The sequence below is a fragment of the Bombus vosnesenskii genome, unplaced genomic scaffold (genome assembly GCF_011952255.1).
Source record: "Bombus vosnesenskii isolate JDL3184/JDL3185 unplaced genomic scaffold, Bvos_JDL3184-5_v1.1 scf7180000013991, whole genome shotgun sequence".
Classification (NCBI taxonomy): Eukaryota; Metazoa; Arthropoda; class Insecta; order Hymenoptera; family Apidae; genus Bombus; species Bombus vosnesenskii.
Window position 1 is genome coordinate 1 of NW_022883317.1, and position 25,514 is coordinate 25,514.

General features: G+C 40.3%; 1 protein-coding gene and 1 pseudogene across 25 annotated transcripts in view; one reads left to right on the plus strand and one right to left on the minus strand.

The window, feature by feature from the left end:
- The first annotated feature begins 4,255 nt into the window (after positions 1–4,255).
- The window catches only part of LOC117239422, a 168,207-nt gene continuing 146,948 nt past the window's right edge, over positions 4,256–25,514 (plus strand). For all 25 annotated transcript variants that reach the window (XM_033504939.1, XM_033504946.1, XM_033504943.1 and 22 more), the window contains exons 1-2: positions 4,256–4,710; positions 18,469–23,372. In XM_033504939.1, the coding sequence (XP_033360830.1) occupies positions 18,503–23,372 (4,870 nt within the window). In that variant the 5' untranslated portion in view covers positions 4,256–4,710; positions 18,469–18,502. The remainder of the gene's footprint in view (positions 4,711–18,468; positions 23,373–25,514) is intronic.
- On the minus strand, positions 9,308–9,950 carry LOC117239397 (annotated as a pseudogene).

A 25,514-nucleotide genomic window follows, 5' to 3' on the forward strand; every position in this document is an offset into this window, starting at 1 on the left:
AGAAAAAGCTAAGGAAACCGAAGCTAAGTGAAGCTAAGTCACTGAACTACTCGATACAACGGACCAGATTCGCAGGCTGAAGAGGCACTACCCGCTAGACCTAAACGCTAGATTCATTTAGTTATCCAAATTAAGCATATGCACTTACTTATAATACTTACAAATTATACCTATCTATAATAAGTATTAACTTATTGTAAATAAACAGCCATGGCACTGCGCCACGCCAGAAAAATTACTGAAAATTCTCAACACGAGAATTGATTGTAATTTCAACAAATAAATAAAAAAAAAAGTGAAGCTAAGTAAGAACGTTGAGGTTTTGTAATTATTTTTCAATCGATTCAGATATTCTTCTTATTTCAGTCTCAATTTACCATAATATTTGATGACCTACGGCAAGAAGCAAAAAGTTAACAGTAACCAGACCTTCTACTATTACAATATTGAAAATGTAATATTGGGTTGGTAACTAACTGATTGCGGATTTTATCGATATCACCAAATGACAAAATCCGCAATCACTTAGTTGCCAACTGGATATTTCCATTGAGTTGTACGGGCGTCCTCCTCAGACAGACGAAGATAAAATTCGGCATCTTGTTGAAAAATCACCAAGTGATACCATTAATTCAGACAAATATTGCACTCAGTTAGAAAAATTAAGGGAAGCGCTAGCTAAAAAACGACCAGGTTTAGCGAATAGGAACGACGTTATCTTCCATCATGACAACGCTAGACCGCATGTCGCGAAAAGCGTTAGAAAAAAATTCTCTGAATTTAATTGGGAAATTTTACCACATCCCCCATATTCTCCAGACATTGCACCATCCGATTACCACCTGTTCAGAGCATTACAACACTTTTTAGTAGGTAAAAAATTTGAAAATATCGACATTCTGAAAAATAGCTTAGAAAATTACTTTAAAGAAAAACAAGAGAACTTTTATCGAGACGGAATAATGGCCCTACCAGAAAAATGGCAAGAAGTTGTACAACGAGAGGGGGGTTACATTTTTTCATGAAACTGAAAGGTATGTAAACGATCTTAACATATATAACCGCTCGAAAAACGGCACGAACTTATGGGATGATCTAATACTTGCACCTTTCAATTTCTACCCTTAAACGCTTAAAAATCCACTGTCTAATAATTGCAAATCGAAATACCAAGAGCTGCAAGCTTGGCGTTTTTTTTTTTTTTGTTTCTTTCTTCGAAAACGCTTGCCGTCAGTGTCGATAATGTTTCGCATATGTTGCACAAGCAGTCGTTTACCTTGCGGCTAAATCGCGACACGGTTTCCCCGACTTGTTCGCTCTCGGCAAATTGTATTCGGCCAGGCCGAGTGCTTCGACGAGACAAAAGTCGGCGAACGGAATCGGCTCGGAACGAGGTAGACCGTTTTGGACAGAAGATCGTCCGGATCGTAGGGATTCAGCGCGATCGACACAACTGCAAACGACCGTATATCGGTGTCGAGGTCGGCACAGCCGATTCCTTTTATTCGCGAAAGCTGATTAAGTCGAGAGAGAATTCGAGACGATGGTAACGGAGAAGGAGAACGTTCGGGGAAAGCAACCAGGGCCTCGTTATTCTTTGCTCGCTTGCTATCAAGGGCGTTGCTTATCGTAGTTCGTAGTACGTATCGATAGTGTTCAGAGTAGTTGGCAGGTCCGTGGAGACTGGAGAGTCGTGAGATGATGTGAGAATGATCCTAGATGGACTGTAATTATATCGGTTTATGGAATTTAGCATTTTTATTAACACTGGAACTACCGATAGTTAATACGAAGCTATTTCTACCAAAACCAGTGAAAATGACTGGTCTTTAAAAAATACCTAATAATAGAATATTTTTATATTTATTGATTTATTACTTTCTTACAATAGAAATTCCATGTTATTTAGTACATTTTTGGTATTATTAATCTATCTGGGGCCATGATTCCTAAACAGTTGTTTGACTGGTGTGGTATTTCTAGTGTTAGCATCGATCTGGAATTTTCCTGATAACTGATATCGTCATATCGAATGATATACAGTAAAAATTGTTAAAACGCGTGGCAAGTTGTAGAAAACGAGGGAACTGGTTAATTGGGGTTCGACAAACAGATTGCAGGATCCTTTTACACTTTGACAAGTATCAGTCATTTTGACTGGTATTGGTATAAGTAGTCTTGATACAAAATTATTTTCAGTTTGAATACATAGAGAACAAAATAAAATTCATTATATTATTCTTTTAGTTACCGTTGCGAAAGTCATTACATCATTGCGGAAAAAAATACAACATGAAGTAGAAATTCTAAAATAAAATTATAAAACCAGTCAATTTGACTGGTGTGGTAGTTCTAGCGTTAATACGTAACACGTGTACACGGTGTAAAGAAACGTTTACCCGAAATCCACAAATATGTCTCGATAGCGTCTGAGTATTCATGGGCGGGATCGTGCATGCAAGATGTTCCGAACTTAAACGGTCACACTGCGAGACTTTGATCTACAGAAGCAGAAGGAAGGAAAAGAAGAAAAGGATGTTGGTAATATCTGGAAAATTAAGGCGGTAATATGTATGAGAGAAAGGTGGTCAGAGTGTTGACCTAGGCAACATATTTGAAGCTCGTGAAAATCAGCGACGAGGAAATTAATGTACAGGCAGAAAGAAGAAAAAATGCTATGCGAAGTTCTTGAAATTCAGGAAAATTCTCGTCGTAGCGTAATTAATTCCATTGTTCGTTAATGCGAAGCATGTGTCCGTCCGCAAGGACGATATTCCGAAACGAAGAATTAAAAGTAATCATCTTTTCTTATATTGTTGCATTTCATGATTACTCACGTCACGGTATTACAATGCCGTATAACAGATATTTTTTTCTTTTTATCTGTGGAATAAACACTCGCGGTTTGGCCGTTTAAGTTCGGGACACCCTGTATATATGCAACATAAAATTAACGAAAGTGTAACATTTTTTTCTAAGAGAACGGTCGAGTTGCGACCTGATTTCTTTGAGATCTTCGATCCCCGCGGTGCAACACGAAAATCTCCACCGACACGTGTACAAAGTGTACGATACGTTTGTGACAGCCAAGAGATTTCTTCGTGTCCTTCGTACTGTACGGTGGCTGCGAAATGTATTAGCGCGTAGCCTTATTTTTAAACGAGACGTTTTTCAAACGATTTTCATAACACCTGTCGTACTTTCGTACGAACGTTATTCAATTAATGACGGAACCTTGCAAAAATCGTGCAAAAGCTCGTAGAAACGTTTCAACAAATGCCATTGACAACAGATTATCTTGTACGGCTGCACATCCACATATTACGACTGAACATATTTCTCGACGAGGCGAAGGTCTTTGCATTCGTTGCGAGATATTTCAGTAGATAAAATCACAAAGATTCCCACGAAAATAGAGCTAATACCCAAACAAGTGTCGCCAGCACTTTTTAAGCTATCTCGACGAACTTGTGGCGTGACTCTATAGACGACATCAGAATCTGCGCGATTCGTATCGTTGGTCGGTAACTAAATACATAAACAAACAAATATATGCGGAGTATAACCTCGGAGAACAGAACGCTGCAAAAAATGCTTGAAACGATTCACGCGTGAATGCTACCGCTTAGCACTGATACATTTAACACGTGGCTCGTTTAACGCCGCTCGAGGTTTGCGGCATGAAGTCGTGTCCAGAAGGAAAAAAATCTCAACCTTTTCGCCAAGATCGCAGTTGGCAATATTCAAGCGAAATAACCTTAAACTGTATCTGTAGTAAGTGAAATAACGCGAACAACTATGCAGGCGATCCAGGCGTGTAGTGAAAGCCTGAAAACTGTCCGAGTTGGTCATGTTGAGAGTCACTGAGTAGCTGATCGCTGATACGGCGATGCGTCATAAGTAAATACGCGCCTACCTGTAACTCGTTATCGGTGTTAACTGTGGTCCCCTGTGTCGAATAGAAGTGGCGTCGGTTGGCGATCAGTTGGTCGGACCACGAAACGAAGCGTGTCGGTCGTCGCGAGAGTTCTCCTCGCGTTCGCGGTTACTTCCAATCCATTCTCTTCTGTTCGTCATTCTCGACGAGCCGTTTCTTGCTCTTTCTCTCGCCTTCCACCCCCCACCTTCTCTGTTTCACTTGCTCTACGTGCATTACGCGAACGAGAGTCGCAGTCGGTCGCCAGTGTCGGCACAGAGGCATCGTTGACGCCGTGTCCCTTCTCTCTCTCTCTCTCTCCCTCTCTCTGTCTATTCATCTCTTTCTCTCCTTCTTCTCTTCCTTCTTTTACGTTCTTTCCCTTCCTTTTCGCTCTCTTCTCTCGATTAATTCTTCCCTCTCTCCGTTTCTGTTCTCCTTCTTCCTAGCGATGCGCCGTGCATCTGACGGTACTCGCTCGCTTTCCATCCACATTCGCCGCATCTTACGCCTTTTTTCCATCCTGTTCGTTGGATCGTCGCGTTTCCCGTCACGGGCTATCTTCCCACCGAATTGTAATAAGTCGAACGATCCTGCGTAAGGTGGATTCGGTGATCGGTCGGTCGCACCGTGTTCCAACAGTGAGTGTGATCTTTCTCGTTGGCGAAGATTTGTTCGAATCGTGGTGTCGAGGACTGCGATTATACGCGTAGCAGTGGAAATACCATAGAGCGGTGGGAGTCGATGCTGCGAAAGAGATAAGCGTCGCAGGTTTCAGGAAGGCTGAAAGTTTGGTAATTAACCTTTGACAGATTTATACAGTGCCGCGGATCGTAGAATGGCTTTGCAAACCGATAGATGGCGCTTCAGTGATCTTCGTTTCACGACAGCTTTTTACAATTAACGAACCCAGTCTGTTTCTATAATTATGAGGTCGCAGATTCATAGAAATAATAATCGGGCTTTTCAAATGATACGTTCGTGCAAAAAGTTGTCGAAGGACGAATAAAGTAGCAAGCAACGAGGTCGCGATCGCCGATAGCCTGGCGTTCAACCAACGATATCTGCTTTTGTAGGAAACTTGAAACTACAGAATTGCACAAGATGCACGTAATATGAAAAAAACGCATAAAATTTGGAAAATAATGGCGCTTTCTATAATACGTAACAAGTAAATCAAGTTTCTAACGTTCGTGGTTAGAAATTCTCAGAAATATAAATTTGCATGAAAATCCGTGCGCCGATGAAGAGGACGCGCGTTTATCGCTACGATCACCGATGACTCGCTCCTGGTGCTCTCTCTTTAAAATGAATCTTTTCATGTATCATACTTACACGTGTCTTTCTCCTTGATCTTCGCGCGCAACAACTTCGTAGCAAATGTAAAACATTTATAAAAGATTTTCCCAGTGCGTATTTCGCTAATTATATTCTTGAAAAATATCCAAACAGTCAAAATTGACATTTTTCGAATTTCGCGATAGAACAGCCTGTCGAAGGTTTTTCTAATGGGAATGTTGAAGAAGCGAGGTGTTCCACCGTGCGTGTAACCGTCGTTCAGAAACTTTCAATCTCTTCTCGTCGATGCTAGGCACGGCCGAGAGTACTCGATATTTATCGCGAGTGCTCCTCCTAACTGCCAACCGATAATTCCACGAATGGTTACGTGCGTACCCCGAACGTGAACGCCCAACAGCATTTGCACGTTAATCCCTTCAACGTTCGTATGAACTTGTTTTCTTAATGCCAGCAGTAACGGATTTCCTTTATCCTTTAAGACGCTGTACTAAACCTGATGCGTTTCGGAATATGTATTGGCTTGGCAACAAGTGATTGGGGATTTTATTTTATTATTAGGTGGTAATGACAAAATCCCCAATCACTTAGTTTCCAACCCAATAGAATTTGACAATTTTTCTTCCTACAAGTAATTACGATAATAATAATAAGTTTTGGCTTTGAAACTGTACAATTTTTGAAATAATAGACAAAATAGTATGCGGAATATGTTTTGGTGATACGTGGCTCGGAATATTTCGCGGGTTAGAGAAATATATTTTCGAGAAAAACGTAAGAGAAGCTTCCGCATAATATTTTTCCATAATGAATGTTCCGCGTTTTCGTCGCTGTAGCTTCGTCAGGAGTTTTAAGTTTGATCATCGTTTGAAACGCGATACTCTGCAACACCTGAAATTTTAAGAAAATGAAAAGAAACTGAAATTTGAACAATTTTGAGAAAAAAGCATTTCTTAGTTTTCCATATGTATTATTTGATTTACGCCCAAATTTGTGGAAATAGCCAGCGCAATGTCCCGTAACAATTTATCGATAAGATTGGCGATTTAAAAAAAGAACTGTGTCGCGACTAAAATCGTCTCTCAACGTCGCCTGCAATTCGTTTCGTAACGAGTATGCGCGGAATGTGCTCATCGGCGTTCCTCATTTATGTAAGCGTCGTAAGCGACGATTATTCGGCCAGGATGCGTCTTACAGGGACGTTTTGAAATACAACAAACGTAGATAAATAATCGAATCTTCTGCTCTGTGTAACGAAAACTAGTCCGTTGTTATTCCGTATTTTTCTCGTAATTTCGTAACGAGGCATTTTTGCGCCTACGTTTACGTGACATTTTTCTCTTATTCTGAATATAACGTGTCTTACGTTGATCCCACACTACCAACGGCAGTTGACAAAGCAAACTGGTCGCTTGGATTTATTTTTAAATTTCCTGAGAATTTTAAAAACCTGTTACTCTCGCAACCCCTTACAACCTTATAGTTTTATTCATCTCATGCGGGATATGCTAATGTCCAGTGTCGTACGATCCGCCTATTGATCCTCAAATGTTGGTTTGGCAACTAAGATTTTTTTTTTTTAATTTATTTACATTTTACAATTTGTCCAGTAGGACATTTGGTAAAATATTATAGCTTAGTGGTATAATAATATAACATGTGGATGGCTACCCCCAGTGGGATAACATTTTCGAACGGCAACTAAGTGATTGCGGATTTTATCGTTACCACCTAATGACAAAATCCGCAATCACTTAGTTGCCAACCCAATATAACAGAGTCGTGGAAAGTACACGGCATAAATTTTTGCGTTTCCACGCAATGCCATGTTTCATAAATGGGAATGGTTTCGCGCTAAAGAACAGGAGAAAGATGGCTGATATTCTTTTTTTATTTTTTATAAATAATCTGCTTGATCACTTTCCACTTGTTCGTGTTACAAGTTTGAACGCACGTTCGCGTTACCTGCGTAATTATCTTCTGATTTTCCGGGTTGAATTCCTCGCGAGCGACGTTAGAAACAGCGAGCCGATTTATCAGGATACGTGCGCGCATACTAATGCCATATCTGATCCAGTTGATCTCTTTTCTCTATCCCTTCGCAACTTTGAACATTCCGTGTTTACGGTGTTTAACGCTTAAACAATCGTAGTGTAATATCTTCTTATACTTATTTATGTATTAGGTTGTCCGAAATGTTTCTATCGTTTTATAAGGAAGTAATACACGCGCAATGTTTTTTCTGTTTTATATTAGTTTATTGAATTGTGCAGGTAATAGCGGAGATAGAACGAAAAGGATCATAGCTAGTTCAATAAAATAATATAAAACAGAAATTGTTGTTCGTCTATTGTCATCTTATGAAACGAAAGAAACTTTTCGGACAACCTAATATTTGTCTGCATATCGCGTAACACGTAAATGTAACATATAGCGAGCACCTGATGTCGTTTCATTCTCACAATTATGGTTTTCGATCCTCACAATACCCTTGACAATGTAAATCTTCCGATACTGCACAGGAGGAGCATAATATGTTCTGTAATCTTCGCTGTTAAAATAGCTGAAGGTATAGTTGTACCATCGAGAACCTCAAGAATTCGCATGTTGTTTCATATACAACAACGTGTACGTAACATATGCGTGGTTACTCTGTAATTCCATAAATCGCATTAATCACGTAAATTCTCTTCTAAAAAATTCTTTCGAGTCTCTTCTCTGACAATGTTATCTTATAATTTTTACATTGCCTAAATAAATGAACGTTCTAGTATGATATAATATAATATAATATAATATAATATAATATAATATAATATAATATAATATAATATAATATAATATAATATAATATAATATAATATAATATAATATAATATAATATAATATAATATAATATAATATAATATAATATAATAAATAAAACTTAACTGTGCTATCTTTATCCTTTTCTAGCATATTATAGGGCTGGTGCTAAAAAGTAATGTTAATAAGTGAAGAAATAAATAAACTATCGGCGCTGTTTTGCGGAAGAAAATAGGTGGTTGCTTGTATTAGGTTGGTAACTAAGTGATTGCAGATTTTGTCAATAGTTGGTAATGATCGCTTAGTTACCAACCCAATACGTGGTACGATGCGATAGAAAGATCGAAAATCGCTGCGATATTCCATCAACAATGGAACAGGGTTCCTAGTGAGCGCGCCACGGTCGTTGAAACGCGTGCATCCTGCAAACCGACGGTCGGCAATCGACAAAGAAGCTCGCTTCACCCTTCCGATACTATCTAACGACGATAATGGGATAACGAGAGTCAGGATAATTAACCGAGAACGGTGGTACTCGTTGAACCAATCGAGTCTGTCAATTATTAGCCCGACGACAGACGTTCATTTCAGACTTTCAGTCTATCTCATTCTCTGCCTCTCTTCTCTTTCGATTTTTCCCCAATTCCATGTAACTTTTCTCTGCTTTCGTTTCTCGTGTGCGTTCTACCTTGGATGGAGATTACAGTCGAATTTAGTTACGGTCAGCAAACTGTCCGTGTTAGGAAATTTATGGCCCGTAGAAAATTACTCTGTGTTTCTTCGGCAAGAGTTATGGTTGCTCTGTTAACGTTTCGTGGAACACACCGCTACTTCTCCATCGCGGCTCTTAATTCCTTCCCCTTTTTCCCCCTGGCAACCGAATTAACGTAGTTCTACCGAAACTCTTATCGATATTTAACAGCGCGTAATTTATCTACGAAAATTCTATTTTCGTTGTTTCACGTTCGTTACGAAAGCCTTTGACAAATGTAATTTCGATCACTCCAATTGTTTCGTCAATTAAAAGCTAATAAATCTTAGAAGCTTCGGTTCAACTTTCGATTCAACAAGCGTTTAGAGCTTTTACGGTGTTTGAGTCGAAAGCGACTGGAATATCCGAAATTCGTAAAGAAGTAAATGCTTAAGGAAATGTTGAGGTACGTCGTGTTATAAATATCTTTTACGATATTTCTCGTCGCAAAAGTCCAATACGTTCAATGGCCGATTAATATAATTGCCGATTATATAATAATTATTCTTAATGACATAATGTAAATTTATCCTTGATATTTATCGATGATACATCATACTCGTAAACAATAACACGTATTGGTACAACAGTGTTATGTCAACATAAATTTGTACTGTTGCAACTACAACTTCATCCGGACTTAATTCCATTATTCTTCCACCTATAATGGTTTACACATCAAAATACAAATACTAGAAAACGTATAATAATGTCCCTTTAAGTTTGAAATATTCTTCTCTTACAGTATGATATATTATGTTTAAATTAAAAAATATTTTCAATGTATATATATTAATTTTATATTAACCATTGGTAATAAAATCATGCCTATAACTGAGATTATTATATTTAATACTCTTATATATATGTAAATAGCAGAACTATCATTATCAGAAAAATTGAAACAATAGAAGCTAGTCCAAAGATCATCAACAGTCCTGTTCTCATAGTTAAATCAAACTGTAACATTATCTACGTTATTTGTAATTATTATTTATAATATTTTCTGTTATTTTATATGTCATAAAATTCTATAGCTAAGTACCTTAGAAAATGTTGTAATACTCTTATACATGTAAATAGCAGAACTATCATTATCAGAAAAATTGAAATAATAGAAGCCAGTCCAAAGATCATCAACAGTCCTGTTCTCATAGTTAAATCAAACTGTAACATTATTTACGTTATTTGTAATTATTATTTATAATATTTTTTGCTATTTTATATGTCATAAAATTCTATAGCTAAGTACCTTAGAAAATGTTGTAATACTCTTATACATATAAATAGTAGAACTATCATTATCAGAAAAATTGAAACAATAGAAGCCAGTCCAAAGATCATCAACAGTCCTGTTCTCATAGTTAAATCACACTGTAACATTACTTATATTATTTATAATATTTTCTGTTATTTTATATGTCATACAAATTCTATAGCCAAGTACCTTAGAAAATGTTGTAATACTCTTATACATGTAAATAGCAGAACTATCATTATCAGAAAAATTGAAACAATAGAAGCTAGTCCAAAGATCATCAACAGTCCTGTTCTCATAGTTAAATCACACTGTAACATTACTTATATTATTTATAATATTTTCTGTTATTTTATATGTCATACAAATTCTATAGCCAAGTAGCTTAGAAAATGTTACAATAAGACCTATTCCTAATGTAGTTAAAGTTATCATACTTAATGTCATCAATATCATTTTAACCTCTAAAAAGACTGATACAAAAGCAGCTAAATATGACGTAGAAGGTGTCTGTAAATAATAATTTTTTAGTAGTTAAATTGCATGAAAGACATCCAATTAATAAGGTTTCAGTATGTCTAAGAACCTTACCAATGTAGTTAGCCATATTATAATTGGTGGAGTGCGTCTAGCTCTTTCAGATATAAATATAGCGCAAAAAGAAATGGTGATGAAGCATATGCTAATGAAATTATGGATTATTTACTAGATAATACATGTAAAATAGTTGCTAACCTCAATAGTTGCAATATTTACGTACATAGCCATAATCCACATATACCAATGAAATTGTCATAAATTTTCTGGCCCTAGCAGGCAATTTCAAAAAAGATTATGTAACTTTGTTCGACTCGTAGGGGCATCATAGGACTTGAAAATCCGGTTATTTTCCGATTTTACGTTATAACTGGCTGTAAAATCGACAAACAATTTTACCAAATGATAACCCCAATTGAAAGAAGTAACTTTCGTCCGATAGCGTGTTTCCTATCTCTTACAATTAGTATCGGAAAATAACTGGATTTTCAGGGGCCAATCCTATCCCTTGGTAGCAGTTATATATCCTCCGTATATCCCCAAAGTCTCATAATTCTTCGAATTCGTGCGTCTTCCCTTGACAGCCTTATTTTATATTATTTACCTTCCCATTCGACTTTATTATTTCTCACGATTTCGAAATATTAGGTTGGCAACTAAGTGATTGCAGATATTGCCAACTCAACAACACTTAATGACAAAATCCGCAATCACTTAATTGCCAACCCCATAGTATCTCACTTTGACCATTGATTCCCATCGCTAAATTATGTTCTAATTACTTGGGCAGAAAAAAGACGTTATATTTTTATTGCATTTCACCAGAGACAATAGCATTTCAATGTAACAGCCAAGGGAACAGAAACAGGCGTATTACAGGAACAGAAACAGCAATACAGGCACAAAGATGTTCTTTAGGAATGATAAACCTGTGGAGGAAGAATGAACTCATTGACGACGAGAAAGAGCGGAATTTCGCAGCAGCGTTAGACATAGGGACCTCTCTACCCAAGCGAACACTTTCAAATTTACATCGATGTTCGATGATGGTTTTCTTCGTTTGTTTATTGGAACAGCACGGAACCGACCCGATTACGTCAACCTTCGATACAAAACGTTTATGTAATCGGTGGCGACAGAATGTATTTTTGTAATCGACTGCTGCGTAATGCAACACCGACGTATTAATTTCAATAAAGATCACATATTGCGTTTCCTTGAAGCGTACTGTTCCTCCAGGCTGTCGCCACTATCTTTCTCTTTAATTATCTTTCGTTGTTCCAGTTTCGGCAACGATCGTGGAAAAAGCGGAAGCGAGGTCTAAAACCACCCAATTTCCATCCTCCTGCTCTCAAGAAGTTTCGTCTAACGCGCACGGTATATTCGCGTACAAAAATTTTCTAAGTGTCCGAATATGTACGTACTGTACGTACAGTGGCCGGCATTAATGTTCCAGCACTCTACTCGGCTAAACTTTACTTTACGGATTATCGTTCTTTTCTTCGCGATCTCGTAGTTCTTCACGTGTTTCGACCGAGAGAGACAACGAGTTTGAATTGTCAGAGGTCATCGAATTCGTTTTTTCTTTGGCGGCTACAATACACGGTGACTGTTAAGAAACTGAAGATCAGCTTGATATCTCAGAGAATGCGAGGCATCGAAAAGTCAAAATGTATTCGTTCGATCAAGCTCCTTAGACGCGATGAATTTTACCTGGTAAATGATAAGCTCAGTCGGTTAACGAATTACGTGAGATGGTGATTTTTACCGACTCACCTTGTACATGTACGTAAACATGGCGCATGACCCAGCTGTTCTTAGATTCGTAAAAGCGTTTGCCGGGACTGGAAAGAGAGAAAAAGGGAAAAAGAGAGAGAGAGAGAGAGAGAGAGAGAGAGATGGCGGACGAAAGGAAAGGTAACGGGACCGCGAAAAACGCGCTAAAAAATGACTAAGGAGTCTCGCTTCGGGCTCTTTACGGGTTGCCGAGGGAATCGGTTACGGTCGTTGCTCTTCGCTACTGTACGACGTTGCTTCTTCCGTTGCGGCCGCCAATCCGATCACCGCTCTGTCGCTTGACTCACCAGTTAAAACTGTTTATCGCGATTATCCGAAGAAACGTCGCGGCCCTCGGTTGCACCCGAACAAATCTTCGCTTCTGAGAACTTGGCTCGCTATAGCCCTATAGTTCTCGTATAGTCCGAATCGAGCGAACACGTATACAGCGTAATCGCTGCAAATCTTCAGATAAACGCGTGGCTGGTCTCACACGTATCTAGTTTCACTAAACTACGAAAGTTTCGTAATTTTTGCAACAACCCTGGCCGGCAGGTGGCAGTAACGTCGTCGTTGAGATATTCGCTGGCTATCGCGGCAGTAACCACGTAAGTGGCAGTTGTGTGGGAGAAAAGTAACTGGTAAATGGAAACAATGTTGTTTATCCCGAAGTTATAAAACATATCCGCCGTTATTAATTCCAAGTTTTACCAAGCGAAATTGGCTTGCCTCGTCTGCTGGAAAATCACTTTCTATACGAAGAGTATAGAGGCAATTACAAACGTCGGAAGAGTCGTTCGGAGACCGCAGGGAAAGAACAAGTTCGTTTTTACTTATTTCTTGACTTTTACGAGAAATTATCTGCCAGAGTCAAGAGACTAGTATCACGCTTATTATTGTCAATTGCAGAAAACATTCCAGTAATCTGAGATATCGTAAATTCTAATGAAACTTCGATCATTTTTGTCGTGTGATTAAAGAAATCTGTAATTCGATATATCTATTGGCTTGGCAACTAAGTGATTGCGGATTTTGTCAATAAGTGGTATTGATAACATCAGCGATCATTTAGTTACCAACTCAATACTAACGAATTTTTACGAGGCATCCGTGACGTTGATTTTTCCTTTATTATTGTCATTAACCCTTTGCACTCCTGTGTCGAGCGTGACTCGACATCACTTCTTATCTCAGGGGCTCCTTTGTCGAGCGCCATCTTTTTTTATGAAACATGCGATAGAAGAGCAGCATTGGATCCTGGAAATTGTTTCAAGATATGTTATACACTTAAAATGTGCAAAATACAACAATAGTGTGAATAAAATTGGTATTTAAGTGAATTTCTTTTTTCCTTTGTTTATTTCAACTGTCTTATTTTTTAGTTCAAGTAAACTTCAAATAAAACACCTAAAAGCGTTGGGAGCTTCTGGTATCGAAATTGAGGTAAAATTCCGAGTGCAAAGGGTTAACGATGCAATGTCCAGCGATATTTCTGCATATTATTTATCGCATTTTGCACTCGCTGCATCTACAATAGCATAAACAAGGTTTTCGTAATATTCCTGAAAACGTGAAGACACCAAGGGGCGACAGAATTTATTACGCAAGAAAATAATAATTTACAGATGGAAAAATGCATAGGATCCATGCAACACGGTGAAATATTTACCCTGTTCACGATACTCGTAGAATACTCGTTGTAATATTCGTAGAGCGAAAAAATCCGTATTTTCGTTTCGCCGCAAAATAATTTCGGTATTTCCGTAATCTATTGGCTTGGCAACTAAGTGATTGCGGATTTTGTCAATACCAGTTAATGACAAAATTCGCAATCACTTAGTTGCCAACCCAATAACGTAACGTAAATAAATGGGGCGGCTAATTATCAACAGGTACGCGATCGGCAGAAATTCCGAGTATTCTCGTGGCGGCTGCACATGCTCCTGGAAATAATGAATTTTTCTAAACAAAGAAAAACCAATTGTTTTCGTTTAGTTCGTATTTAATCAAATTACCAACATTATTTTATTTCGATTATTACGAAATTAGGCAGTCGTATATCTGCAAAGTCGGTTGTGCCGACAGTGTGAAGCTGACACTCTCGAGACACGTCGACTACGAATTCCAATTAATTCTACGATGTATGTTGGCCCAAAGAACATAATACGCATGTAATTAGTTAGCGAACGGAGAGATCGAATTTGCCACGAGACGCAATGAAATTCTTTCGTGTCAGAGACGAAGCACGAGTCACGTAATATGGTAGTCGAGATAAATGTATGGCTGAGTTAGATCGGTTTCTCGTAATCAAGGTAACGCGATACCATGTGCCAACCGCGACCGATATTATCCTGGCGCCTGCATAGCGTCTCGCTAAACTCGCCACCAGCCGCTATCCTTTCGCTTCGGCCTCGAAACCGTTTGCTCTACGGTTCGTTAGCGCGAACGCGGAAACTCTGTACAGTACATACCGTTCCCGTTGCCAAAGAAACATTAACACGTTGACTGTCGCGTCACCCATATTCGGGTGACAGCAAAGTTTCTGATAGGGCCGTGTCATCCGTATTCGGGTGACGCTTATTTGACTACTTGCGAGGGATCGTAAGTGCAATACGATTGTCCACGATTTGTCCAATCGAAATCTTTTCGTCGGTCTTCCGGAAAGCGGACAAACGAAAATTATTCGTTGGACAAATCGTGGTCAATCGTATTCCACTTGCGAGTCGATGAAAAATATTCGCGGCTATGTCGATGAAGAATTCTTTTGTTTGATCGTAATTTTATTTTAACACGTTCACTGTCGCGTCACCCATATTCGGGTGACAGCAAAGTTTCTGATAGGGCCGCGTCATCCGTATTCGGGTGACGCTTGTTTGACTACTTGCGAAGGATCGTCGTAGGTATTTGAAAAGATATTCCACAGGAAGCAATAAAACTATTGAATTGTTATAAAAGTAATACGAAAATGGTTTATTAAGAAAATTATTTAGAATGTAAAAATTCGAAGCATTCTATACAAAGTAGAGTTTGGTCGGACAATTTGGACAATAAGTTGTTGTTTTCTTTAAATTCTCCCGTGTCTTTGATCGGTCCGTTCGACGTCTTTTATCCGCATAACATAGTTTGCACGCGCGACTAGTGCTTCTTGCGAAATCATTTTTTCGAACGGCGATATTATGCCGATTTCGCCGAAGACAAGGATTTCTGTATTTCCAGACAACCCTAATATTTTCCAGCTAATAATTCTCTAAATCTTCTAATATTTACATCCTTCCTTGTTGCAATTTTCTGATACAAGTAAATATATTATTTCGTCATCAACGAACAGCTCGAACACGTCATATGGATTAACATCGCCAGGTAATTGCCTAATGAGACCGTCTGTCTCTGGAAAAAAATGATTTCTGCCAACCACTAAATTCATTTCATTCATCAAACTGAATTGTACTTTTCTCGGTATCATCAGTTCTTCTTTCTCCCTCAATCACCAATTCTTGTAAAATCTCGTCAACAATATCTTCGTTACATTCAGTATCATTACGATTACACTTATCAATATCCGAATCAGAATCAGACGATGTAATTCTATTTATATTTCTATTTCTAGGAAATCTGATTTCTTCCTCATCGCTGCTATCCGAATTTCCGTAAGCCTCTTAACAGCTTTCTTTTTCACTGCTGTTTGACTCACTAAGAAATAAGTTTTCCATTTTTCTTTTCGACATTGTAACGAATTAGGCCAGAGATTTTAAGTTATCTTAAATATCGGTGGCAGTCTAGCAGAGTACGCTTGGTACAGCGGCATTCGTGGCATGAAGGAGATTTCGTTGAAAACACGCGCGGCAGTCAACGTGTTAACGCGACGTCGCGTCGTGTCGATGTACGGTACTCTTTTCTTCTTGCGAAATTTTACAATTCGCTAATAAGTAGCATGCACGTGACAACAATTACCCTGTCTCGGATTTCAGCAATTCCACGCTTTTCAGTGTCTCTATCTGTTATAAACATAACGTTAGCTCTGCTTATTGTTGAGGTTGAGGTTGACTGATTGAACAACGAGTAGATGAATTTGTAATAGAAAAGTATATTGAAATAATTAAAGATATAAATATAATGTATAAGTTTATGCTGATTCACATGCTTACTCTCTTAGTGTTACTAGACAATGCAATGATAGGGAACACGTTCATATATTTGTCGGATTAAGGTTGGAATTTTGGGCGTTCGATAAACCTTCACTCAAATTTACCATCGCGGATATAGCTGATATTTATTGGTATAAATGTGGGCACTATAAGTAATAGCGGCGATCGGATGGTCGAGATGTTGATGACGACGAATTCAGGTTCGATAACGAATCTACGGTCCACGGAATGACGAATGCGATGTAATACACGTATAACTCCACGTACAGGTAAAACTTATCTGCATGAACTCCAAAAAGTCTAAGTGGAACTGCCCTTATATATTCGTCTCCCCACCTCTCGGGTCAATCTTTGTTTTTAAGGGGGGCTAAGGTTAATTCGTACAAAAATAAGGCACGTTTTTGTGAATTACTTGTGACGACACAGTTAAAATCTCTTTATTAAAACCAATAGTACATTAAAGTATGACATTCGAAGAATATTGTATAAAATTTTCACGGAGAAATATTAAAAAATACGGCAATGGCAGCAATTATTCGGACGTGTCTCGGAAAAAAGTAGAATTGCTCATAACTTGGTGCTGGATCATCTGAAATGAAAAAATCAAAGTTCATTCGTTAGGTAACAGCTTTTCCCAGGTAACTCTGGGAGGGTTTCTCGAAATTTCAATTTTTCACTTTTTTGGAACACTTTGAAGGGAAAATTAGCCGCAAATTTTCGCAAAATCGGCTAATTTATCCCTTCAAAGCGCTCCAAAAAAGTAAAAAATTGAAATTTCGGGAAACCTTCCCAGCGTTACCTGGGGAAAACTGTTACCTAACGAATGAACTTTGATTTTTTGATTTCAGATGATCCAGCACCAAGTTATGAGGGGCACCGCAATTCTACTTTTTTCCGAAACACGTCCGAATAATTGCTGCCATTGCCGTATTTTTTGATATTTCTCCGTGAAAATTTTATACAATATTCTTCGAATGTCATACTTTAATGTACTATTGGTTTTAATAAAGAGATTTTAACTGTGTCGTCACAAATAATTCACAAAAACATGCTTTATTTTGTACGAATTAACTTTAGCCCCCCCCCCCAGGAAAGCCATATAATCATTCCATACCTCTGTCAGGTACACGTCCCCCCGTGACCGTGGCTACGTTCAGTGACCCACTATGTCACTTCGAGTCCAAGCCCATTGTCATAAAATCGGATTAGAACATTAAAAATATTTCTTATCTTTATTACTTAAGTGTAGCTATAGTAAAAGTCTGGACTATTGGAGTTTTTTCCAACATTCCAAAAGAGAAGTCCCGATGTCCTTTCATCTCCGACATATTTATAGCAACAGGACATTACCAAAAAAGTTACGCTTATAGCTTTGGCTAGAGGCTACAGGGAACATAAATAGAAATCTGTTGAGATAAATAGAAAACATAATGTATACTCAAGGTTACAATAATATGCACCTTCCCCTATTTAGAATATTTCTGCGTGATAGCAGTCTCCGGATCACGGATATACATGAATAAAGATGTAGAGTTTTTCTTGAAGTAGTTACTTCAACACTTATGAAGTAGCAGGACTCGTTAAGCGTGTCGTTGTTCGTTTGTCAGACCGCTACGTTGTCGAAGTATGACGAACAATTTGGTCAGCAAATCAAGTCAAATGCGTACAGTATATAACATCTGCATATATTTTATAATAATATTAATTGTAATTATTATATTGGTAATTTCCATTAAAAAATACTATTAATTTTATTTACTCTATTATTAATTTATTAGTTTATAAATTTTATAAATAATTTTTTAATATAGTTTAAAATATTATATGGTGATGCTTGTGCGACTTATTCCTCTTTGTTCGATAAATATAAACAACTAGTAAGAAACTATGGTGCATTATAACTATTCCTGTTGTAATCTGAACGTTTCAGCGAAATTTAGCTAATGCACAGAAAGATTCGACGAACGCTTGATTTCAATTCTAGGCGGTGGCAAGCTGCGCTTCCTGGGTACAGGAGGATGGAGGCGGCGGAGGAAATCGTCGATGAGAATCCCTGGAACACGGACGCGCGAACCGATCGCGATTCCACGCACCAAACTGACAAGAGCGAAGATCAAGGGGAGCAAGAGAAAGTTCTGTCGATAGATAAAGTTACAGTAGAAAAGATCGTCTTAGAATCTGCTGGTTCTCGCGAGGTTCTTTTAACGAAGAATGAAACTTCGTTGAAAAGGAAACTTTCGATAAAATCCGAGCCTGGTAAGTCAGCGTTTTCGCGATCAAAAACCAACGAATCGGCGGATTCGAGAAAATTTCGTGTTTCTCTTCCCGGAGATATTCTTGCACCTAATAGTACCGATATCTGTAACGATGCTCCGTCAAAAGAAAACACGGAATCAACGACTACAGAAAAGAGAATTAAGCCTGTTAAATTAAGCAAGAGTCCATCTATAGGCAGCATAGCGATTTCACTGAAAAATCTTACCCCGACGAAGATTTCGAGAAAAGATTGGCGGAAAGACGAACTTGTTGCCGACAGATCGGAAAATAAAAGGAAGAACGAGCCTAGCGGGAAAATCAAAGAGAAAGAAGAACGGGATAAAGATACGAAGGAAGATAAGGACAACGAGATAGAAGAGATCGACGCGAAAAATCGATTAGAGAAGAGCCAAACAAACATCGAAGTATTGCAACAGAACCTGAACACGAAAATCGACGCAAACACTGCTCAGAAATATAAAAAGAAACTACTAGAATCGCGAGAAAACCGGGCTCTCAAGTTATCCGACGCGGAGCCTGGCCAGGAGAAGTTGGCCAGTAGAATCACGTTCGACGAGGAATTTCTGCAGAAGCATAATCTCGACAAGAGGTTGAAGATCGAGGAGTACGGTTTGCTGGACGTGAATCGCGAATCTGTTTCCACTGTAGAAGAAGAGTCAGACTCGAGGAAGAGGCCTATCTACAGCGAGAAGGTGCTGGAAGTGGAGAAGAGGTGGTCCGGGGAGTTCCTGAAGAACCAATTGGATCGTCACTCCTCGGAATCGTCCAAGTCCTCTTACGTGGAGGAGTTGGGCAGTGTTTCCTCCAGGGAGAGCGAGGACTACGATCCTCAGACGCCGCTCTTCGACCAGAGAAAACGCAGGCCCGAGTTTGAACGATCGATCGATCTTCCTGGCAACAGAACTTGCGAGGAAATTCTCGCTGACAGCACGCTCAGTACGGTCGACTCGGATTCCTGTCTCGAGGACAGGATCAAGTCTTTGGACGAGGACATCAGAGAAAAGGAGAACGAGAGAATCGAGAATGACTCTGACAATGTGGAGGTTGATCGGCGAAAAGAGATAGAATTGGGAGCTTCTAATCTGTGGAACGAGTCCGTGTATTTATTGTCGAAGGAATTCTGGAATCCTAGGAACGAGACAGCCAAGAGTTTCACAGAACAACCGAGGATCGAAAGCGAGAAAATTTCGAGTTCCACGAACACAGACAGCGTTGATTTTGCGTTAGTTAGAGAGAGTTGTAAAACAGACGGCTACGCGAATCTGATAAGAGAGTTCACCATGGAGGCGGGCACTTCCTCTCGCACGAAGAAAGAGGAGAAACAAAAGAAGAAACTGGGCCTTCGTCGTCTGCTGCCTGGTTTCTTCTCTCCGAAGGATTCTCGAAAAGACTACAAGAAGAAGGAGTCTAAAGAGAGAAAGAGGCCCGACGACAGACACTTTGCTCGTTACCAGCAAAACGGGAACTACACCAGGTCTCCTGACACGATGAATCTGAACGAAGATATAAAGAGGAACGTGAAGTTGGACAACAGCCTGAACGGGTCGATAATCGAAGAGAGGCTGGACGAAATTAAGCGCGAGCTCTTTCCGGATCAAGGACCCATAACGAGCACCCCGGATCACCTAGCCAGAGACGAGGATCACGAAGGTCTGTTACGCGATCGAAGCGGAGCTCCGAGATCTTACACGACTGATTCCAGTCTAAGCTCTATCGCTCCGGACGAAAGGTGGAACGAGCGGAACGCGCAGCTGGGAATCTCGCCCGACATCAGGAAATTCGAGCAGAGGCAGAAGCGCGAGGAATTTAGCCAGAGATGCGGCCAGCGATACGGCCAGCTGGAACGAAAACACAGTCTGCAGGAGCCGAATCACGCGAGTAGACCGCCTTACTTCTTTCAGAGGAATCACGCACCTTCTGGAAGGATCTCTGCTCCACCTAGCGAGAGGTACCTAGTTAGGCCCAGGGCCATTCATCCGATGGATCGACCGTTGCCCGCGATACCTCACTCAAGGACCGAATTGGCCAACTACGAGAACTATTTGGAGGAGCAAGAGGAAAGGCAAGAGCAAATTGCCAGATATGGAAAGAACGCGTACGATAAGCCGCCGGAATACCTGAACGAACCTGGATTGTACGAAAATGACAATCCTCCTGGCCTGATTTTGAAGTCCGTGTCTGCACAGGTGAAGATTACTAGGCAGCCGATAGTAAATCAGAATCACAGAGCCCCTTTGGTAGGTAGATCCCCCAAGTATCTTTCCTCGGGGTCCAGTCAGAAATCTGGAGATTACGGGGATTCTAGTTGCACACCCAATTCTAGCCAGAAAAGCGAATTCTCGCCATCCAGTTCGAAGAGCGGCGAATATTATTTACATTCGCCTCGAAATAGCGGGTCTCCCAATGGACGCGAGTTCGACGAGGAAGATTCTAGGCAAGAAGGGATCTACGAAAATGAGAAATCGCCCTCCAGATCGTCGACTAGATGCATGGATGAGAGGATTTATGACGAGACTCCTGCCTCGCCTTCTCCTTGCCAAGAGAATTTGGCCAATGCTAAGCAACTCGACCGTTCGATCGAAGACTCTTTGGACAAGAGAGTTTCCCCGTCTCAGAGAACTCGTTCGAGAGGAGAAAGACCTGTTTCGCCGAGAGAAAATCTGGCGAATGAAAAACGCGAGGATGAAAGGCAAGCTGGAGAAGCGAATAATCGCGAGGAATCGAATCGTGGTCCGACTTCCCCTAGCGGAAGCCAAGGCAAACCGATTTCTCCCTTTGGATCGCGACAACGTCTACCAGCTTCCAGGAGAGCTCAGCCCAACGAGCAGATTCTGATAGCTTCTCCGAAAAGAGAAACCACCTGCGAGACGAGAATACCACGTCCTTCGAACGACTCCAGACGCTGCGCTATAGAATCACCTGTTCACATGACGAACACACCCCGTAAACTTGTTAACGTTAATTCCGTGGATCAACGTAACCAAGATTCCAGTCCAAATAAGGATGCTACTATGACTAAAGGCACTGCAGCGGCCAATGGAGACTTTAATACAGAAATACCGAGACCAGAGCCCATTTACGGATACAAAAGTCAAAGAAACGCGGTTGTTAGCTCTCCAAGAATTCATTCGCCGGAAAACATAAACCATAGATCGGATAATGTAAATAGGAACGACGGCGATGACAGAGTGGCTTGGGTTCAAGCACACACGTCTTCTCCACAAGCGAGTCCACAGCAGCCAAGCGAAGCTCGTACGAGTCCGCTGAAAGAAGTGCAACCAAACACGCAGAAGTCTGTCCATTTGACCGAGTCAGGGTCCAAAGAAAATCATCATCATCGAGAGCAGACTCATCATTCGCAAAATGCTGTTGCTTCTCGTCAGGTGGAAATTCAATTAGCACGAAACGCTAATAGGGTTGGCGTAGAAGAGCAAAGTGTTTCACAGCAGCAAGAGTCTCGGCCAGAAACGATGTACGTTCAGAAAATCTGCGAACCAATGTATGGACAACGGGGAACATCGAGCATTAATAGCGGACCTTTGTCACCTTCGAAACAAAAGACCAGACAACATTTAGAAGCGTTCTACTGGCAGCAGAAGGCGTTGGAAGCCCATAGGAAGTCACTGGCGTCTCCTGTGAGCGCCAGCTCCAGACAGATGGCTCGAAAAATTGATTTACCCGAGGTCAGGGAAGCGGTGTACTGGCAGCAGCTCAAGAAGCTGGATGAGGAACAACAACGACGTATTTACGAGCAGAATCTGATGGAGGAATCCTCCTATTGCAAGAAGAATCCCGTCAGAACGTCGACACCTAGACAAACTGCGATTCGAAGTCCGACGAGTGTTGCCATGCCTGTTGCTCATGGTAACCCAGCTTCGTGGTCCGCTGGCAATCTTCGATGCTCTAAATCGAATCCTATAGGAAAACCGCCTCTAATGCAGAGTCAGAAGGGCCAGAATCAGCCTGTTTTGATCGTCAGACCTCAACAGGCCATTCGCGATCGTCGCGATTTGGTTCCATCGACACCTCTGGACCCCGCTAGACAAGAAGCTCAAAGAAGCAAAAGTGCCTCTCCACATTTTCACAGAGGAGAGGGGCAAGTGGTTCCGAGGAAACTCGAAGTTTCCTCGATCTACGAGCAGGAGGCGAATGACGTCGATGGAAAGACAGTCGCTCCTCCGCCGATTTTTAAGAGGGGAAGCTTGATCGGCGGAGAGTGTGTGGAGTACGGAACCGCCGGTGGCGCGAAAAGGGTCAGTTTCTCCAACCAGTCGGCCGTTGGTCAGGATTTGGCTAGTGGAAGCTGGCCAACGAAACATGGCACTGCCCCGGAACCACCGACTAGGAGACACAGGAGCGAAGACAGTGTTTCCGATTCCGATTCCGTGTTCTTGCATCAGGAACGTAGGGATGTGAATTGCCTGGATGGTACGGAGTATGACGCTGACAGACCTCTGCCGCCTTTGCCCAAAGACGTTGCAAGTGGCGCGAGAAGCGTATCTATAGCTGGACCAGGACCCGCACGGAGTGTCGCCTATAACGAAGTTCGTTGGAACAATGGGAACGACCCTAGGAGAGCTGTTAGTCCGCAACGAGTACTTCAGCAAAAGGGTGAGTGCCATTTTAGTCGATTTTTTTTTCTCGCTAAATCAATTTCACCAACCAGTGGATTACGGTTACGTTCTTTGTCTTATTAACACTTTACCGACCGACAGCTCAGGCGCAGATTCTCCCTGGCGCCGGCTGTGTTTCGGTTTAGACTCTCCAATACCATTTTTTTCGTTTATCGCGAACGGTAAGTTTTTCAAATTGGTATAAAACTGTGGAAGTTTAGAAAGCAACGCAACTGACGCAACCGAGCAAGGTACCTTAGTACTAAATAACAAAATACTGCTCAAATAATGAAAAAGATTGTCGACGACAAAAAGCCGATTAATAGGCCATCGGTCAGTAAGCGTCGGCGGAAAAAACCGATTAATAGACTATCGGTCGGTAAGCGCTGGCGACAAAAACCGATTAGTCGGCTATCGGTCGGTAAAGTGTTAACATTGGCCAGGAAAAAAGAAAAAGAATTTCGAAAGGCGGATGTGACGGATTATTCTACTGATCGTCAATATCCTAGCGTTCTTTTCTTTTCTCTTTTTTTACGACGTTTTCGTGTCAAAGCAACCGCGTTTCGGCCGCATTGTGCTTTTATCCGGACAAGGTGCAAACCGCGTGGCACGGCGTATGACCGTGCATTTCAATGAGCCTCTTAAGGCAAACCGGGAGAAGCATCGCGTAGAAGCACGTTCTCGTTCGCGGCAGACAAATCTCGCTCTTACGCTTTAAGCCTCTTGCGAGTCCGTGGTGTTACCGTTTCGCGTATACGTATTCTCACCTATATGTATTCACACATCCGTTTCTTCAAATACGATTTCCAGATACATCAAAGGCTTTGTAATTGTTCATAGAGCTGTTCAGCTTTTATTCTCGTCTCTTGCGCCATAATTCCTTCGCTACAGTCAAAGCTCTATAATCTGTGAAATCTTCCTGCTGTTACCTTTACTCCTAATAAAAATGTTTTTTTAAAAAAGTTACATTGATTAATTATATGTCGGGTTATCATTAGGATTCAAGGCGCGTAACGATTCTTCGTTTGAATTAGCCATTGTTTTACGAAACAGAGAATATATTTACGCGAATAAACAAGATTTTACAAAACATTATGAATAATGAGTTTAATAAATGATAAGATTAACAAACGATAAGTTTAACTAATAATTAGATTAAAGAATAGTAAGTTTAACGAACAGTAAGAGGAACGAATAATATGTCTTACGAATAATAAATTTAACGAATAATGAGATTAACGATTGATAGGTTTTACGAATAACGAATTTAATTAACGCTATTAACAATGTTCCGGGGTTCAAACGAATCCACGGACAACGGGATAACTCTTTACTATGCGTAGAATAATTTTAAACACAAAAATACGATTGCTGAGACACTCGGTAAATTGCTCGATGTATCACTTTCCAAGGCGATCACACGAACGAATATCCGATGAAAATCTTTTTCGCTGTACGACTGCATTTTCTTTGTTATATGCTCGCTGGAGGCATCGAGAAGGTTCCAATCGTCGTTGTTAGGCAGTTTCTGTCAAAAGTTTGTTGTATACTCTTTGGAAGCATCGAGAAAGATCCAAACGCCGTTGCTAGGCAGTTTCTGTCTGGAGTTTGATTCCTAATACAACGTGTGTCCCATTATATCGACATCTCCAAAGTACAATTCTATGTGATTTCTAGGGAGAACGATACAACCGATCCACACCTTCGTCAGGCAAAACGTTTATCCCGTGACCGTGGCTACGTTCGGCGACCAGTTGTCACTTTGAACCCACTTTCGCTTTCACAAATATCAAACAATTACAAATGACAATTGCTTAATTACAGTTATGATAAAATCTAGGCTAAAGCATTAGAAGGCTTCCTCAAAATTGCAAAGGGAAGGCTCCGGTTTTCCTTTCATCTCCGTCATATATATACAGTGTGGTTGGTAACTGTCGGTACAAGCGGAAAGGGGGTGATTCTACGCGAAAAAAGAAGTCGAAAATATGGAATAAAAATTTTTCGTTCGGGGCTTTGTTTTCGAGAAAATCGACTTTGAATTTTCGCTCGGTACGCGTGCACTTCATCACGTCTCGTTATAATGGATCTCACTGCAGATCGTTTCTTGATGGAAAAATAAAAAAAAAAATTAAAAAAGAAA